Below are 20,161 nucleotides of genomic sequence, written 5' to 3' on the forward strand. Positions count from 1 at the left end.
TGCATATATACCATGAACATAGAATTATGTTGAGAATTAACAAAGCTGCAAATGAAAATGTGCGTTTTTTGACCATAGTCACCCTACTTGATAACGATTTGAGTGAATAATGACACGCTGGAGACAAGATCACAATAACATGTTACAGGTCTGTTTCATGAAATTTTTCATGAAATTGCTATAGTTAACCTCACTGTAGACTTACTTCGCCGCAGAGCATCAAATATTTGCCCCTATAGAGTTTATGAGTTTTTTGAGAGAATTGCTTCTTCAATTCAATAATATCAATGTCTTCTCAATGTGCTTTTTGTTGGCAGTGCAGAAGGTTTTATTTGCAGTACAGTTTGTGTTATAGTTTTTATATATTTACAGTTTTTATATAATTTGTCTTATATTCATGCTGTTTTTAGGTGTTTCTTTCTGCAAATGAATTTCTTTCTTCATATTTGTATAGGGGATATCAACACTATATCATTATCTTTTTCATTTGCATATGAGGTGAATTTTCTCACACCACCACTAGAGCTTGCTCTGGTATGTGATTTTATGTGAAAACTACAGTATATTAACATGATCTAATTAATTTATTCTTTCATACTCTCCGTTTATAATATAGGCGAATTTTCTTACACCACTAGAGCTTGCTCTGGTATGTGATTTTATGTGAAAACTATAGTATATTATCATGATCTAATTAATTTATTCTTTCATACTCTCCGTTTATAATTGAGGCGAATTTTCTTACACCACTAGAGCTTGCTCTGGTATGTGATTTTATGTGAAAACTACAGTATATTAACATGATCTAATTAATTTATTCTTTCATACTCCCCGTTTATAATTGAGGCGAATTTTCTTACACCACTAGAGCTTGCTCTGGTATGTGATTTTATGTGAAAACTATAGTATATTATCATGATCTAATTAATTTATTCTTTCATACTCTCCGTTTATAATTGAGGCGAATTTTCTTACACCACTAGAGCTTGCTCTGGTATGTGATTTTATGTGAAAACTATAGTATATTAACATGATCTAATTAATTTATTCTTTCATACTCTCCGTTTATAATTGAGGCGAATTTTCTTACACCACTAGAGCTTGCTCTGTTATGTGATTTATGTGAAAACTAAATAACTCTGTTTATTTTGGCAGGCTCTGTGATGTGAATGGATGAACGTTAGATGGGAGATTTCCATTGCTGTAATGAAGAAATACTTGAAAGTGTATATACTATGTCATAATAATAATGCAGAACTCTGGCCAGAAGAGGCCAAGTACGGACTCCAAGTCGGAAGCACGTTCGATTGGCAGTGTGTGTGAAGTGACTCTTGCCCCGCTACCAGATACTGGCTTGAACTTTAATGTAGATGGCGGTTCTGACAACGGTCAGTTCGCGTATGTGACCAATGTGAATGAAGCCAAAGTAGAATATCTGTGTGGGAAACTGAATGAGGGTGACATTTTACTCAACATCCAAGGACAAAATGTGGCTGGATACACTAGAAAAGATACGGTTGCTTGGCTTAACCATTGCTGCAGAAGTGGCAATCCAGTTAGTTTGAAAACAGCGCCAGCCGGTAAGTGAAATATTCTAATTCACAAAGTTGATAAATACATGGTTACTCTCTTGCATATCCATACTTTTTCACTGTTAAAATTAAACTTGAATTTTAAAAAACACTTTTGAAGTGAAAATACACTTACTTTTGTAGTGACGATCGTTTCGACCTGTTGTTGGTCATCATCAGACTGTGGGAATTTACTCCATTATTCCTAACTATGCAAAAATCAGTATAAAAAATCAAAACTCCCCTGCTCAAAAAACTAAAGAACAAGCTCAGAAACTGTACATTAAAAACAACATTCAACATTTGTACAAACAGAAAGATAACCTCAACCAGAAAGCATACTATCTTCATTTAAAACTGAGTTCAGAACTACATCATATAGAATTTAATGAAATATTATCATACAATCAAGAAATTATTGATTCTATGAAAAACAAGTTCAAAGCCAAACACAACCTTAAACTAACTCAACTTATGAATACCCAGAACACAACTGTAACATCCACACATAATTTTCACAATAGAACAATCAACAACACTGAAATAGAATTCACAAAAACAGAAATGAAATTACTAGACAAAGGATTGAAACACAACATCAAAACAAACAATCATAATTCACAATCCCAATTATTCAATACTATAATAGACACAGAGACTGCAATACAAAACACTACCCTACCTGACCAAGAATACTTGAGACAGGACATAACAAGAAACAGAAACAATTTCAAGCCCTCAGAAAAAACCAACCCAGAACACATGATATTGAAAAGCATAAAAAACAAGCAGAAACAACACAACCTAGTCATCACTAATGCTGACAAAGGCAACATCACAGTTATAATGCATAAAACAGACATAGACCAGAAAGTAGACAAATTCATCAATGACAATAACATAGTCAAACTCTCAACTGACCAAAGAGTAAATTCCCACAGTCTGATGATGACCAACAACAGGTCGAAACGATCGGCACTACAAAAGTAAGTGTATTTTCACTTCAAAAGTGTTTTTTTAAAATTAAAGTTTAAATACATGGTAAAGTATATATCAAAGTTCATGTACATACAAAGTCGTATTACTACATGGTAAACAGTCACAATCTATACATACAATGGTAGTCGTTACCTTTTTCACTCATACCGTGAATGAAGGTTCAGTTTAGAATTGAATAAGTTATATGCCGGCCAGGATAGCGGAGACGACTCCAGTTTGCTAGTGCTAGTGAATCCTGGTCGCGGGTTCGAATCCCGCCGAATAGGCATGGACGTTTGATCATCTCATCAAATCACCCTTGCACTCCCTATTACCCACGCACAAGCAAAAATCTCATGTGGGAATCAACCGCAATAGAGAAAAAAAATCATTTTTGTTCAATTTAAACGGTAGAAAAAAGACGAAGCACTGTCTAAAGACATCACCATCTTGCAAGCTCTCAGTTCTGCAAGATAAAATTTCCCCAAGTTCTATATCAGAATTCCTATTTCAAAATTCAAATTCAACCCCCAACCCAAATGTATATGTGAATTAATAACTTCTCTCATAATCTAGTCACTCCTGTTTTAAGTTATAATATCTAAATAACATTTCACTGAAGTGAGGTCCACGTTATAATAGCAGTGGAAAAAGATAGGAGAACAGCGTTGCCGATTCTCCACCTTGTCACTGCCTTCTATAGAAGATAGCTGATAACAGTATATCTGATGTAATATTACCTGTTCGTTCTTGTTAATAATAATGAATTATAGCCTATTTCATTCGCCAAGAAAATATATTTTTCAATTATTTTATAATACATTTTTATGATTGAGATGAAATATTTCGCCAACTAATTATATTTCTAAATTGTTCAAAAAAGATCTGGCAAGGTTCGGAGCTAGAAAAGGATAGCGCCATCCGATTTGTCGAATAATAGACAAGGATAGCAACACAAATAATCGAATAATTTTATTATAACGTGGACCTCACTATAGCAACTATTCCACTTGACCTCAATGCAGGCCATGACGGATTCGAGCTGATTAAATTCATAGAAAAATATGCATTTGGGATCATCTTCTATTTATAAATATTGTAATGAGTACAACACAGGCAAACGATTTATTGATAAGGTATGTGATGCACCCTGGATTGAAATCAACACATATGGAGAATTTGGCTGAAAACTAAATGTATAGATTATTCTTAGATAAAATATCAGGTTCAAATGAGAATTTTATAATAAATTGACCGGCCGGTGTGGTCTAGTGGTAAGGAGCGTTACAAACTTTGGTCTGCTAACACCGTCTGGTTCGTGGGTTCGAATCCCACCGATGGCATGGACGTTTGATCATCTCATCGATCAACTCACACACTTTTCATTGCCCACGCATAAGAAAAAGCTCATCATCCGCAATAAGAAAAAATAAAATAAAGTAGAGGATTGAGCTTTAGGAATCCTAAATTTCCTTAAGACTAAACTTCCTAAACTTTAGGAAGTTTCTGGATTGAATGATTAAGTATGTTTGATTCTTCAATATATTCTATGCGATTCTTGAAGCGTGCCCATCAACTACAATATAATACCAGCTTATTCATGGTTTAGATTCCATTGAATAATCATGAAATTGTATGTTAGTTCTTTATGTATTGTTAAAATGTGTATTCATTATTGTATTTCTGTTTTTAAGAGGTTTGTAGTTGGGCTGGACTTGAGACTGTGTCTAAATAACCACAGTGTAATATACAGTCCAGCTCATTTCCAATATAATATTCAATGACTTGAACAGCAACGGCTCAAACTCTTGAGTGATCCGTGGTCTAGTGGATAGAGTGCTTGCGTAGCAGCATAGAGATCCCGGGTTCAAACCCTCTCAATGCCAAAAGATTTTAAAACAGATCACTCCCGTGTTATCGGATGGGCACATTAAATTGTCGGTCCCGGCTGAAGTATGACAGTCGTAAGGCCCATTGACGGCTTGAATTATATATTCAGGCGGTGGGACCTCCCCGCAAGGGACTCCCCACCAACAAAAGCCATACGAATTTACTTTTTTTTAGCAACGGCTCAACTCTCTTGTTTGCGGATGATACATCCCTGACGTCATCAGGTGCAGACATTCAGCTGTGTTGGTTATGTCAGCGGAACATCTGCAGTCTTCAACCCTTAGGTTCCAGATCAACCTCTTCCAGCTAAATGAAAACAGGAACCAACATATCATGTGTAGTCTGTCTGGTGATCAATGAGGGTACACGTGATGACCTGTGTAATTCCGTCCCTGGATGTAGCATGGGTGAAGGTTCTAGACTATGGGAGGTTCATGGCTTAACCGAGTCGCCTGAACTGGGAGTAGCTGGGCACAGTGAAGAATCCGGTGGAGTTTCGGGGTTAGCCAGTGAGAGACCAGACTATGGGAATCAGGGTCTCTGAATTTCTACGGGGGGTCTTTGGAAGTAGCAAGCATGTGAAACTCCCATAGGCCAGACTGTGGGACCCGGGTAACGCCTCCGTCTCTTGGAAATGGCATCATAGCATGTCGAAAAACCCTTCTCATTGGTGATTCTTTCCGAAACGCTCGTGTCCCCTTTTAGGCGCCTGTGTGGTGGACGTGCAAGCGCCCACCCTAGAAACGTATACAATTGGGAACCACGAGTATTTTTTCTTTCCTGTAGACGAGTTAGAGGATACGTCCGGGCCCCGACCAGGCCCACGTACCGCCGGAACTGCGCAGTGCCCCGACCGAGGTGCACGGTCAATTGGGGTGGTTACACTGCAATGCAGGCTGAACTCCTCTGTGATACTCTCCTACCGACTTGACAGTGCCGATGGGTAGTAGCTCGCGTCACACCTCACGGGATATGCAAAAAGCAGGTGCTCACTTGAAGGTGTGACGTTAACGTGTGGCGTCGCGCCCGTAACGCGAAGTTTGGTGATCAAGACCCTGTGTAGTTGCTAGGCTTTGTCTTAGACTCAAGACTAAGCTTGGCTAGCCACATTCAGCAGGTGACCAAGAGACTATCCAGAGTTTGTTTCCTATTACTGAAGCTGCAGGGACATGCGACGGAGGCTTACATGGTCATGATGTATCACACCCTTCTCCACTGTCATATTACCTACGGTCTACTCTTGTGGGGTCATTCAACTAAGGTTGTGGACGTACTGAAGCTGCCCGGATGATGACTGCAAGTGAACATTGTGCACACTGCAAGCCTCTTTTGTTAGGTTGGGGTTTTTGACAGTTGTCAGCCGCTTCATTCTTCTCTGCCTGATATACATTAAAAGAATCAACAAGACTTGAAAACCCGGTCGGATGTGCATCACTACAACACCAAACATCGAGAGCTGATTGACATTCCCAGGGTGCACCTCCAGAGATCACAGGTATACTACAGAATCCCAGCGCTACGCTTCTCCGACAAGCTACCAGCACGGGTGAAGCAGTTGGTGCATTTGAGAGAGTGGTAACCAAATGCTTAAAGGTCACTGCCTATTACAGTACAATAGTGTCTCTGGATGACGACTTGACTCAGATTTTGGCCTGTTAGCCAGGCATGTAATAGTGTGTTTTTTTTGTTGTTTGAAACCTGGGTTGGACTCCTCACACCTCACACTGCCATCTTGATCATAATCATGTGTTAAGTAGTGTTTTGTATTATGACACCATCGATCCCACAAGTGTGGGTAAAGGATGAAGAAGAAGGTATTAAGGTATAACCTATCTCTGAAAACTTCCTTTCATATTTGAAAAAATTGATCATTCTACAGTACCTACTAGAAGTAGTTCTCATTGAAAGGAGACCCGGCGATTTTTTTTAAATATATCTCATCGTGACTAGGATGTGTATATTTTCAATTCTGAATTGTTTGAGAATTCAACCGTGCTTGTAGCTATTTTTTTTAAACCAATTTTACGTGTTACATCCAGTGTATACTTAGCTAGAGCCATATAACTGTAGATCACCATTTATTGTATTTGAGAAAGCTTTTCAGGATTTCAGGTGTGCGCATCAATTTATTGTCAACCTCAACAATACATGCTGATGAAGCATCATAAATGAAGGGGTACTTCAGCGGTTCAGGAGTTTAATGAATCATTTTTATCGAACTTTAAATTCGAGTAACTTAACAAAAAATTTAGCCACAAAAAAGGCAACCAAGGATTGAACTACAATATTGAATCATTAGTTGCTACAACATGACTTTGCGTCCAGAGCAATCACAGAGCAAATTAAATTGCTGGTCCCGGTTAAAGTATGACAGTCGTAAGACTCTTTGACGGCTCAAATTATGTATTTAGGCAAGGTGGGACCTTCCCGCAAGGGACTCCCCACCAACAAAAGCCTTACGAATTTACTTTTTTACACAGCTTGTCAGTGTTCCAGTCACATTACTCAAATCATTCCCCTGAGAATTAGTGCTGTCATATTATATTATCTTTCTTCAGTCCAAGAGATACGGAACCACCTGAGGTGATCTTCGAAATTCCAGCGAATAGCTTTTTCGTGTCTAATCAGAAATATGCTGTGTGAGTGACTGATGAATATGTGTACCGATAAGCGATTAGATCTTTAGAAAAAATTGATCAACTCATTCTATCAATATTGATTAGAAAATCTATATTAAAAATTGGTATCACCGGCCTGTACCATCTTATTCACACTTATACCACATCTTATTCATTATGCTACCACATCTTATACGGTACCACACTTATTCATTAAGTGTATACAATTGGAAAAGTTATTTCCCCAAAATCTAGAAAAATGCAGGAATGAATATGATAAAAATGTGAATTAAGATACGGTACTGTACGAATTGTACCACTACAGTGGACTTTAGAGAGTGGTCATTTTATACTGATGACTCCGTTTCAAGGTGTGAACGAAACGAGTAAGTCGCCGTGAAGATCGATGCCATTAACAGCTGTGCAATGATAACAACATTTGGAGACATTGATATAGATGGTAGAGGAACGCTAGCGAGCTGAAATCCACATATCGACCTGGCTGTTCTGTTTGTACTCTTAGTGGAAGAGCTCCGATTATTTTAGTGGAAGTGCCATATCTTATGATTTTGTATTTTTGTGATTTTAGTGGAATTGTTCATCTTTTGATATTTGTTGAAATATATTTTTGCTTGAATAGATTGGTTTGAATACATAACATAACACATAACACACAACTTGAAATGTGTGCTGAAAGGAATTTTCCCAGTTAATCCAGGTTGATATAATTATCGCTAAAGTAGGGTTTACATTAGTCAAGTTTTCTTGGATTCAAGTTTCTTTAACGTTTGATTTAAATGGTCGATTTTGAAAACTTGAAGTCAGGTTTTCAATTCTTATAAGTATACAATTATAAAGTAAAAAATATAATTAATCTCACAGTTTTCTTCTCACTCTTCTTTCATTATATTTTTCTATTTTATTGGTTTTATACGTTCTACATTGAGTGACATCTGTTTTTATCTCATTTTCCCATTTATAGGTTGGAATGTACCTTCAAGATTCAAGTTGAATTCAAAAGTCAAACATGTTCAACATCTACAAAACTTCAAGAAGAGTCTATATTGATATAGTGGATTCAATTTTATGTTCTTGCAAAGTTGACCTCATGTTTGCAAAATATATTCATTTTACACAAAACATGAATTCAAGTAAATTTGACTAATTAAAACGCTCATTAATGAACTTTGAAATGTAATCTGCAGCCTGTTTCAACAGCCGGACATTGGTATGTACAGCATCATGTAGATACAGCTTCATAACTTTTGCTGAAAGTTTGTATTTTTTACGAAAATAACTATTGTTTATTTGTGATTAATGGTAGTTCTGACGCTTTAAATTTGAAATATCTTATAATAAAAATTCTTAATTTTTTACCCTGTTTACTTGTGTGCTCTTCTTGGAATCGTCGTGTCTTTTGGAAGTTGATTTCAATATTGCACACTCTTGAGTTATATGAAATTATTTATTTTAACTATTTAATTTAGCAGTATCAGTCTAGTTACACACAAATCGTTTTTTGCTGTCCTTATAAATTTTAATAGATTAAGCAGATGATGTTTGTCAAGTTATCTTTACAGTATTCTGTTAGAATTCAAAAGGACGGCAAAAATCTCAACAGCTTTTCTCTGTTCAAGAATATCCAATAATAAAATTGAATATAAAATTTCACATGATGAAGACACGGCAATTTCAAGAACAGCACACAAGTAACCCAGCGTCGGAGAAATACTTTTAAAGCTGGATTCCCACATATCAGTATCAGTGAACGTGACCGGCACAGTGAAAATATAATTTCCATGTTTTCGAATTGGAGTATTCTCACTCAGCCCGGCCAAGCTGGTATGGATAGTTCCATTAGAACTCATGAGAATTATATTCTCACTGGTTCACTGATACTGCTTAAGGATGTGCAAAGGCTAAAAATAAACCACTGGAGATATTTTCAAAGTTTTCCGATTTGTATATCATCAAGCTATCAAAATGGAAAATTTTTCTCAGGAAAATTTTTTTTCCGGTCATTAATTTTTGAGATATGAGCGCCTAAAGTTTAAATTTCTGGGACAGAACATTTCAAAGTCGGTAAGAGATAAATCCATGAGATTTGGAGGATAAATTCTTCATGATATTGTTGATTAAATAAAACAAACATTTTCTGAAAATATCAATTTTTGAGAAAGCTATTCAATATTGTAACTATATTATACTATAATCAGTATACTAACTTTTAGTTAAGTTATTCTTGGTCATTTTTAGTAAATTGAATAGCTTTCTCAAAAATTGATATTTTCAGAAAATGTTTGTTTTATTTAATCAACAATACTATGAGGAATTTATCCTCTAAATCTCATGGATTTATCTCTTACCGAATTTGAAATGTTCTGTCCCAGAAATTTAAACTTTAGGCGCTCATATCTCAAAAAGTAATAATCGGAAAAAAATGTTTTCCTGAGGAAACTTTTTCATTTCGATAGCTTGATGATATACAAATCGAAAAACTTTGAAAAATATCACCAGTAGAAAGTCTATTTTAAGCCTTTGCACAGCCTTAGTATGGGAAATTTCAAATGTAAGGCGCCAGATTTTCGATTGGGTTCAAGATCAATATGAGATAACTTTATAGCTTTTCTTCTTATAAAGTTATAGCAGAGACAAGAGAATGTAGTGATATTTTTTCTCTATGGTAATAGAGACATTATGAACCATTTCACTCCGTGAATCAATGCAGTGAGGTTAGTGAATGAACTGAAATTATATTTTATCAATTCATCTATATGTGTGAGCGTCGCATAATAATATATGGCGCCAACGCCAGAATAACAAGTTGAATCGATTGCCACAAGCAACCTGGAAGTCATCTGCTTGGCATATAAGTAAAAGTTATCCCTAACCTCTCACTCTCATGTCAACTACGAAAGTACAAAATACGTTGAATAAGAATACCACAACATAAACGTTAATGAGAAGTATATCTTGTTTCTCGTATCACCTTCACCTACCACGCCTCTCATTGGTACCGCTATATTCGCTCGTAGAACATACAGAAGTTGAAATGGTCTACCTGTAAGCTTGGCAGCCCTGTTGGCTGTTCCTGCTTCCAGCTATAAGCTATATCTATATAGTTTAGCTGCCTATTGCATAAACTAAACTTGTTATGAAGTCGTGTCTAGATAGGTGAAGAGATTAATTTCTCCGCGACAATCTTGTGCCATGTAAATTACTTTTAGTTTCAATTAACTGTATGCGAATTTTGTGCTCAAATCGATTTATCTCACATTATGATAGTAGCGTCGTCTAGCAACTGTAGTTTGAATATCTGCCATAACCTGGGAGTGAACTATCAAGTTTGTTCGATGTATTTACCTTCTATTTCAAAGTGAGTTATCCAATTTGTTTACCTTGTTTATCAGTTTGATTAGATTTTCCGTTGATCAAAATGTCATGAATGTCATTTCGACACAACCTTAACGTATTTTAGGCTGATCAGCATATATTGGCCCTGACTCGGTCATCATTGAAATATTGGTCAAGTTTTGTCAGTGAATTGAATTTTATAACCTTCAGTGGTTATAACGGTCAACAATTTTAGCAATATCAGAATATAATCTTATTTTATTATCCTTTTAATAACATAAACCGTTGATATGTGTCCTATAAGTGTGCACCCAAGCTATATTACTGAACCTAACCTTTTCTGTCTTATAATCAGGATTTGAAATACATGATTTATCACTTTCAAATTCATCAAAATTACTTCTAGAATGTTTTAATAACCATCCGAAATCAGAAGGCTATTATAAATTTAAATTGCTCTTCTACAAAACACAATATGCTATAACTGAAACAACTAGATCAAGGAAATATTGTTGTGCAGTTCATACATATTTTTGAGAAATGTTCTCCTAACTGAAATGTTCATGCTTAGAAATTAACACAATTCAAATGCTTAGAAAATACCGTACCCACTGTGGAACAGTGGAACCTGTCATGTTTCTAGGTTAATTTAGCATCATATTCAGTTGCCACTGGTCACCAAGGTGGAATAATTATCACAATCTAAGCCCAATGATTGCTCTGTTACAGACATGAATTGAGAAACGAATGCAACCTCACTTTTTCGTTTATTAATTTTTGTTCTGTAGTGGAATTTTCAATAATTAGGTACCCATATGAACCCAATAAACTCTGATCCTTTATCAAAATCATCTCCAAGAAAGGTTAGGTTTCACAAAAGGTTAGGCTTTTGGTACCGCACGTTCAATCTCTCTCGGATGATGATGCCAAAATGATTTAGTGTATTAGTTTGAACTCATCATCGAGTAAGAACATAGTTATCAGCTGGATTCCCATATATCAGTAGCAGTGTGAACGTGTCCGTTACAGTGAGAATATTATTCCTACAAGTTCTAATAGAACTATTCATACCAGCTTGGCCGGGCTGAGTGGGAATACTCCAATTGGAAAACATGGAAATGATATTTTCACTGTGCCGGTCACTGTCACTGTCACTGATATGTGGGGATCCACCTTAAGGATTTCTTGATAATAGAAAGTTTCTATAGGAAGCTAGTAGATCCATCAGTAAGTTAGGTTAGATTTACCCAAGTTAGTTTGAAAATCTCAAATACCCATACTTCATTTAGCCATCTAAAGGACCACGAAATCTATAGATTTAATGGTCCAGTAGGTTTAAAAGAATGAAGTAACTTTTATACGTTGTGATTTATTATCACGGTACGCCTTATAAAAAGTGGTAAAACTTTTATGTCAATAATTACTTATTTGATAAACTTATAGGCTAAATGAATTTTCCCCCTAATAACAGTCATCTCACAATGGGTTGCCTGCCTACTATTCAATTTACAAAACAAATTCAACTCTATTTTAGACCCCAACTATACGGGCGGAAAAGACGCGCTGAATTTATTTCGCGCGTCTTCAGAATGCATGGTCTCTCATGGGGAGCGTCTATTTCGCACGCATTTGGTCTCCCCATAAGAGACAATGCATCCGGTTAACGAGTGAAAAAACTTCAGCGCGTCTAAGACGCCCGTAAATTTGCGCCTAAAACTTCGCTCGTATACCCTATAAGAGACGATGAATCAGCTGATTAACGAGCGAAAAAAAATCAGCGCGTCCAAAGGTGCAATTCCTCAGCGGCGTCTCGAGACGCGCGTCTAAAAGACGTGTGGTTAGAGCAGTCGCGGCTGGAGTTCATAACCTTTAACTTAAATTCATTGGATTCTATGTTTCATTAGATATGAATCGTAAAAGAAATCATAGTAGCCAACACTTCTAATGAATTCCATCGAATCTAATGAATTTTTAGTTTATGTGCTCTAATCATGCGTCTCGGGACGCCGCTCGAAATTGCACCTTAAGACACCCGTATAGTTGGGGCCTATAGCCTGGTTTTCATTAGTAGAGTTTCCTGGGCAAGTAATAACTATCTTGTGAACTTTCCAAATGAAAACGTTCTTAGTAGAGTCATGGTATAGTGAGGTCCACGTTATAATGACAGTATTTGATCAACTTTGGTTTTGCTATCCTTGTCTATCATTCGACAAAGCCGGTGGTACTATCCCTTTCTAGGTCCACAACGATGCCAATTATGTTTTTGACAGTGGATAAATATAATAAATTAATGCAGAGAATTGGCATTGCTATTCTTCTATCTTTATCCACTGCCATTATAACGTGGACCTCACTATAGGGTACTAGTTTTAAGTAGAGTAGAGTGGTATAGCACTCTACCGTAGTAGTGCTTCACCCACCACCGCTTCTCACTCTACTCTACCTCTACTATGCTAATGAAAACAGTATCGAGCTAGTAGAGTAGAGTCATGCCGCCTCTAGTTCTGTTCACTAGACAACACACTTTACCTACTATTCTCAATTGTAGTGAAAACAGTTACTCGACCAAGTAAGTAGAGTAGAGTTAGCTCGGTAGAGTTGGGCTCAACTCATACTTACGCGACTCAGGTTGAGAAGAGACTCGACTCAGGTTGAGAAGAGACTCGACTCTAGTCGAGAGCATGTGTTTACAAATGGTGACACTCAGACCAATCGATTCTAGTCTCCGCGACGTCACCATTTGGAACACATGCTCTCGACTAGAGTCGAGTCTCTTCTCGACCTGAGTCGCGTAAGTGTGAATTGAGCTTTTCAGTGTGAATGTTCCTATTGCTCTCTCCAGATTTTGTTTCTCATCTGCGCGCTTGGTCATGCATAAACAAGCGTGCAATTGCACATATACGCAATTCCACGACATTCTTGGGTCTGATGGTGGAGAATGATTCGAAATGGAAGCTACATATTTCTCATGTCACTGGTAAATTGAATAGAGCCTTGTTTGCATTAAGAGTAATGGCTAGAGTAGGGAGTGAAAACTGTTCTTTTTGTATATCACGCTTATTTTCTGTCAGTTATGAGATATGGAGTTATTTTTTGGGGAAAACGTATAGAGAATAATGGAATATTCATACTACAGAAGAAAGCCATTAGGATAATTTATAAGATTAATACAATGCACTCTTGCAGACCTTATTTTAAAGAAAAGAGATTGCTGACGTCTCCTGCTATTTATATACTAGATTTAGCAATCTTCGTTTTTAAAAATAGAGGAATGTATGAGGAGAACCAGGTGAGTCATCCCCATACAAGATTTAGAGATTTTGTTAACCCACATCACAGACTAAGCCTGCTGGAGAGTGGCCCGTTTTATATGGGAATGAAAATATTTAATCCAATCCCATCTCACATAAGAGAAATTGATGGCTTGAAGGAGTTCAAAAAAAGCACTCAGGGAATTCCTTATTGCATTGTGTCCGTACAGGTTAGCAGACTTCCTTGTTGAATAATGTTTGATTGATGTATGTGATGTGGGATCTGTTGTGTTGAAATAGGAGTGTTGGTAGATATTAGATTAAACTTTGACGTGTCATATACTGAGGGATCGTTGCTCCCTCAATGCAGTTCAGTAATTGTGATGAACAAGAAAAGTAAAGTAATCAATGTGATCACACCCTTGGACGGCTTACATACTGGTGTCGTGTCGTGTCTGAGGCATGTCGCACGTGAACTAACCTGTGTTGTCAAATCAGAGCTTACACACTACTTGCGACAGATCTCGACATCTGTGTGTCGGACATGTGTCGCATGAAACCTGTTGTTCGTATGACATGTCGCGGTATCGGTACCACATGTAGCGGTGTTTCGAATACACGCTTTCAGTGTGAGTGTTCCTATTGATCTCTCCACATTTTGTTTCTCATCTCAGGTCGAGAAGAGACTCGACTCTAGTCGAGAGCATGTGTTCCAAATGGTGACACTCAGACCAGTCGATTCTAGTCTCTGCGACGTCACCATTTGAAAACACATGCTCTCGACTAGAGTCGAGTCGCGTAAGTGTGAGTTGAGTCTTAGTATGCCTTAGTATGCCAGTTACTCGACCAGTAACTCTACTAGTGTAAACCAGGCTTGAAGCGTATTATAATATTCCACCTACTTGTTTATAATCTAACCTGGTCCTAACATGTCTTTGAACTTGTAAAAATGCATATAAAACATGCTTGATTGTCAGTTATAATTCATCAGCCTAATGTTCAGATATAGCCTTTAATAGTTATTTGTGCAACTAGTGCGCAAAGTGACAGTTTGCTGCACCGAAAGAAACGTTTACGCCCGAGCCATAGGCGAGGGCGGAATGGTTTCTTGAGTGCAGCAGAGGAACTTTGCGCACGTATTTCACATTAAGTTTTTCCTACAGTTACCATTGAATATGAAAAGTGGGTAATTATGGTAAAATTGCCTGAAATCCATCAAATGTAAATCTTTGTAATTTTATTATTAATAAATAAAATAGAATAATGTATGTGTGTTGAATGGCGGTTGTGTTGCTGTCAACTGCTGTCATCCAGTGTTGTCCACCTCATCAAGATTCTTATAACGTGCACCAGTCACAGTTACCAACTTAATTTTGATTTTGCTGCACTGGTGCTCCATATAACCTACTAACTATTTTGCGTTGCCATGTTGCATATCTGGAGTGCAGGAAAAAATTTTCCCGCACTAGAGCGGAAAAGTGATTCTTTGCGTTCTGTAATCAGTGCAGCGATGGCCACTTTTCAACGTAACTGTAGGAAAAAATAGTTAGTTTATGAATATGATGCCAATTTTCCCTTCTGTTCAGTTCAACTCAGACTCAGAAATTTCAGACTTGATAATTCAGTAGATGAAAAGTACTAAACATCACTGTGAATCGATAGTTGGCTTAAAAATCGATATTTCCACACCAATCAACTGAGCTCGATCTCGAGAATGCATCATACGATTCTATCAGCAATGATATAATTATGATATATAGCAAATTCATTCGCCAATAGCCTGTATGGAGTATTAATTTGATTATTATTATTGTATAATGGTGCTAAGCAGTCACCCTCGACATGAAGATACCCCACTGTACGGTAACGCGAATATAATTCCCATAAGTTCCAATGGAACTATTCACACTCGCTCGGCCGTACTGAGTGTGAACAGTCCAACCAGAACTCATGGCAATTATAGTTCTCACTGAGAAATATACACGATTCACGCTACTCATAGATTTTATCATGTACATTTATTTATGTCTCTGTTACCCCTTGATTGTAAGTTTCCTCCATTGCAAGGGACCATTTTGAGTAATTATCTTTGTTAATAAACATGGAATTGACATAATGTAAGTGAATGAGATTTATGTCTCCTGCACGGTTTGAAGAATCTTTCAATCATATTTTAGATATCGCTCATTTAAGCAAGTTTGAACACAATAAACTTCGGTTGACGTGTGAGGTTCTTTGAACCTTTGGATCCTTGAATCCGTCCCTTCAAAAGCATGATATAAGCAAGTTTGAACGAATCAACTGTAATTATTTTTTTTATTACATAGATTTTAGCGTATCAAGTGAAACTACCTATCAAGATGACATGGCACGAGTAACAGTAATTTAGACTAGTAAAGAGGAAATTGAAAAGAAGACTCAAATCTATAAAGTAGAACTCTAGTTGTCGATCTTAAGATCGAGGAGGGGAGGTGGATGGTAGAAACTCTAGTTGTTGATCTTAAGATCGAGGAGGGGAGGTGGATGGTAGAAACTCTAGTTGTCGATCTTAAGATTGAGGAGTGAAAATACTATAAAATAGCTTAATAATGAATTTATTAGCACGAATCGTTTAATGCTCTATTGTTCAACTGCGATAAACCTTGTTATCAAACCAGCCGCCTGTATGTCATCATTATCCAATAAGCTTCAGCTTATTTTCAGCCTTTTACAGATATGAAGGCGCATCTGTCTATTTGAAGAGATGAGTCATTTGATCACATGACCTCTCTGGTTCATCATAAATTACTCGATTCTCCTCTTATCTCGTGTCACCAACCCAGAATGTTTATAAACGACCTCATCATTCGACTGTTTGATTTACTATCTGTTGATTTTTTCAGGTTTTCTCACTAGGGATTTGTGCCAGTTCTTGAATTCTCGCTTCCTCAAAGGCTCTGTGGATCATGATCTGCAGAATACAATCAGAGATAATCTCTATCTACGAACAGTGCCCGTAACTACAAGAGAACCTCGAGAGGGTGAAGTTAATGGTGTCGATTATACATTCTTGACACTAGAACAGTTTCAGCAGCTTGTCGCCAGTGGAAGTCTACTCGAAAGTGGAATTTATGAAGGTAATCATAACGATTTTGTTATTTTCTAACAAGAGAAATCGCTTGAACACACAGAAAAGCTCAATATTCTACTGGCATCATTTGTACTTTTTCAATAAATGGTTGCAATCGAGGAATTTATTAAGGTAATCACAACGATTTTGTTATTTCAAACAAGAGAAATTGCTTGAACATACAGAAAAGTTCAATATTCTACTAGCAATATTATTTTGTATTTTTTCAATCATAGTAACAATCGTTCAATATTGTACAGTTTGTGCATTGTTGGCTGTGGATAGATTGAATTTGAATCTTTAAAATAAATTACAAATCGAAGTTGATTAAGTTGTTGAACCATTTGACCATTTTAGAACATATTACCATATTTTAGAACATATTACCATTTTAGAACGAGAAATCAAAAATCAAATCAAATCAAATTTTATTTGCCATTTCAAATATAATACAAAACAATGATAAATGTCAAAACAATGTTAAGCAAGATAGACAATCAAAGTATTCATATAAATAAAAACTTTGTTACACAAAATAACATAATAGGCGCTGCCTGCAAAACCAAGGGTTTGAGTGCTGGCAGCGAGTACCAAAAAATCATAAAAAGTAAATACACAAGTGAAAGAGAAGAAAAATTAATACAAATATGTGACAATAAAATGTACAGAATACTGATAATATGAGAAAGTTGAAGTGTAATACAAATGGAGTAAGTTACTGCTATATTAAATTTTATGATTGGTTGCTGTTATAAGTCAATGTTGATATATATTGTGTTGGAAGGAATATATCTGAAATATAATTTGAATTGATACATTATGATGATTGTAGTTAGTGAAATGAGATGATGGTGATATTTAATATTATATTATGTTTGTAAGAATTGAGAAGTGTTTATTGATTTTATCCACTCTGCTATTTTTTTAGGATTTGCTTTTGTTGTTCTATTTGCTATTAAGTTTTCTGGTAGCAGGTTGATGAGTCTATTGCAGATGTAAGAAATTGTCTTCGCATACAGTCATGTCAGTTCTGTTAATCTGATAATTATCTTGCATTCGAAAATTTAGGTTCGAGCTTGAGGTGTAATAGATTTCTGTTTTTAATTATGTATAATATTATGTTTTTCACAATAGTGCCTAACTGTTAAAACTGGGAATTCTGTAAAAAGGAGATTTGTAGGGTAACGTCTGGGTCGACCAAGTGCTGCTTTAATTAAGTGTTTTTGAATTAAGGAGATTTTGTTAAAATGTACGTCCAATGCCCCACCCCATACCCTAATGCCATACTGTAATACTGACTGGGCGTAAGCAAAGTAAATTAATAGTATATATTTAATCACCTAACCCGTTTAACCTGTAAAATTTATGTATAATATGTTTCATCTTTTTACATATATTATCAATGTGAGCGTTCCATTTGATTTGTGAATCTAACATGACTCCCAGATTTTTGTCTCCTTCCTCTTATCAATGCCTGACATACACAGTTTTCATCCCTCTCCTGCAACCCTTCCAACTCTACACAATGATTATAATATGTACAGGAGTCTGAGTGAGTTTTTACTCACTAGATCAGATCAGATCTTGCTATTCCTCAAATTAGATTATCAAAAACTCACAAGAGTCATCTTTATCAGAGACGACTGATGTTCAGTAAACTTCCTTCATGGGTGCGGAATCTGCCGGAAAAAGCTTTTAAACAATCATGTTTTAAATAGATGATTAAAGAACCATCCTTTTTATAATATAAATGAATACCTAGTATCTGACACAAATACAATTCAAAAATAATAATCTCTAAAGAATTAGATTGTATTTCATTATAGGTATTATTATAATTATTTATGTATATTAAGAATATTTAATTTTATGTATACATAGTATTTTAAAAAAACTGACTGTATTTTGACGTAGCCTATTACAATTAAGTTTGTTTAACGGCAATAAAAATATTCTTATTGGTGACACCAAAAAACTAATTAGTCATTGATTATTGAGATATTTTAATGATTTCCAAGATATTCCATGAAATGTACTGAATTATGCACATTTGAAATATCTCACTAAACAAATATATGAACTTGGGACTGGTCGCTTTGGAGCCCAAATTTCATTTTACATAAGATTTGACAATTTTACATCATATATTAATGCCACCAAAAAATTATTTAGTCAATGGTTATTGAGATATCACAATAATTACTGGGATATTTCATGAATTCTACTGAATAGTGGACGTTTATTGGAATATTTCAATAAACATTGAACATTGACTCAGGACCGGTCGCATTAAACATGAAATTAAATTTTATATAAGGTGTGATTATTTTAGTATACCTATATTAGAACCGTGAATTTTATTATTAGTCAATGGTTATTTAAATATTGAAATAATTCTCAAGATATTCCATGAAATTTACTGAATTGTGCACATTTTTTATATATTCCATGAAATTTACTGAATTGTGCACATTTTTTATATTATTCTAGTTTAAATCATTCGTTCCAAGCTTGTGTTAGGGGAATAGGCCTACTTAATATTCAAAGATGATAACACAACGTAGTTAAATATTTGTACGTGTAGTGTCAAGTGTCGAGTCAAAGATTGACTGGTTAACTATAACAATTTTAGAGGAAATGGTTCTTGGAATCATTCGATACCACAATTACTGAATTCATAATACTCTAAAAATACTTTAAGTGCTATCAAAATTTCCGAAAACTTCTAAAATATTCTTAGTTGCGGAAGTCTTCGTAATACTTTGATAGTACTATAGGTTTCTCGGTCAAATCATTATTGCTCTTTTTTAATTTTCAAATCAAATCACTTTTTACTCTTCAAAACGCACTCTACAATCAATTTTAATCTTATTAATATTACAAGAATTACTTTTGTGAAAGTAGGGGTGAAATTGTTGAGTGTGCCCCAACAAATTAGGAACCCCAAGCAATTATTGATTTGCATTTTTAATTTATTATATCTATCATTGAATCAATAAATGAATTTTATTCTTAAATGGTGAGAATATAAAAATGCCCCATTCACAATTTCAGACTTCATCTTCGGTTCATAGTTTTTTTAACAAACAACTACATTTCATGTAAAATTATAGGTACTATGTTTATTTTGACAGCCTTAGAAACAGTAATTAGAAAAAAATTCAATTATGTCAATCATCTTGGACTAGAATTATTATAAATTAATAATTATGATTTGCATGGGTCGAATAGGAAACCACTATGGAACACCGAGACCTTCCAAGGAGCCGCATGGTACTGCATTGCAAAGTCAGAATGATGGCTCAAATTTAAGTTTGCTGCCTGGAGCGCATCCTAGCTCCGAGGGAAAACGTCGTCGAAATCGGTCGAACGTGGAGGCCATGGCTTCAA

General features: G+C 35.8%; 1 protein-coding gene across 1 annotated transcript; it reads left to right on the forward strand.

Moving 5' to 3' along the window:
• Window positions 1–1,153: 1,153 nt before the first annotated feature.
• On the forward strand, window positions 1,154–20,158 carry LOC120355883 (membrane-associated guanylate kinase, WW and PDZ domain-containing protein 2-like; the record flags this gene model as incomplete). Its single annotated transcript, XM_039444629.1, has 3 exons — window positions 1,154–1,580; window positions 16,545–16,778; window positions 20,003–20,158. Coding segments are annotated over exons 1-3 (721 nt in total), but the record flags the coding sequence as incomplete, so codon positions are not given.
• Between the last annotated feature and the right edge of the window lie 3 nt (window positions 20,159–20,161).

This window comes from Nilaparvata lugens, unplaced genomic scaffold (genome assembly GCF_014356525.2).
Source record: "Nilaparvata lugens isolate BPH unplaced genomic scaffold, ASM1435652v1 scaffold5125, whole genome shotgun sequence".
Classification (NCBI taxonomy): domain Eukaryota; kingdom Metazoa; phylum Arthropoda; class Insecta; order Hemiptera; family Delphacidae; genus Nilaparvata; species Nilaparvata lugens.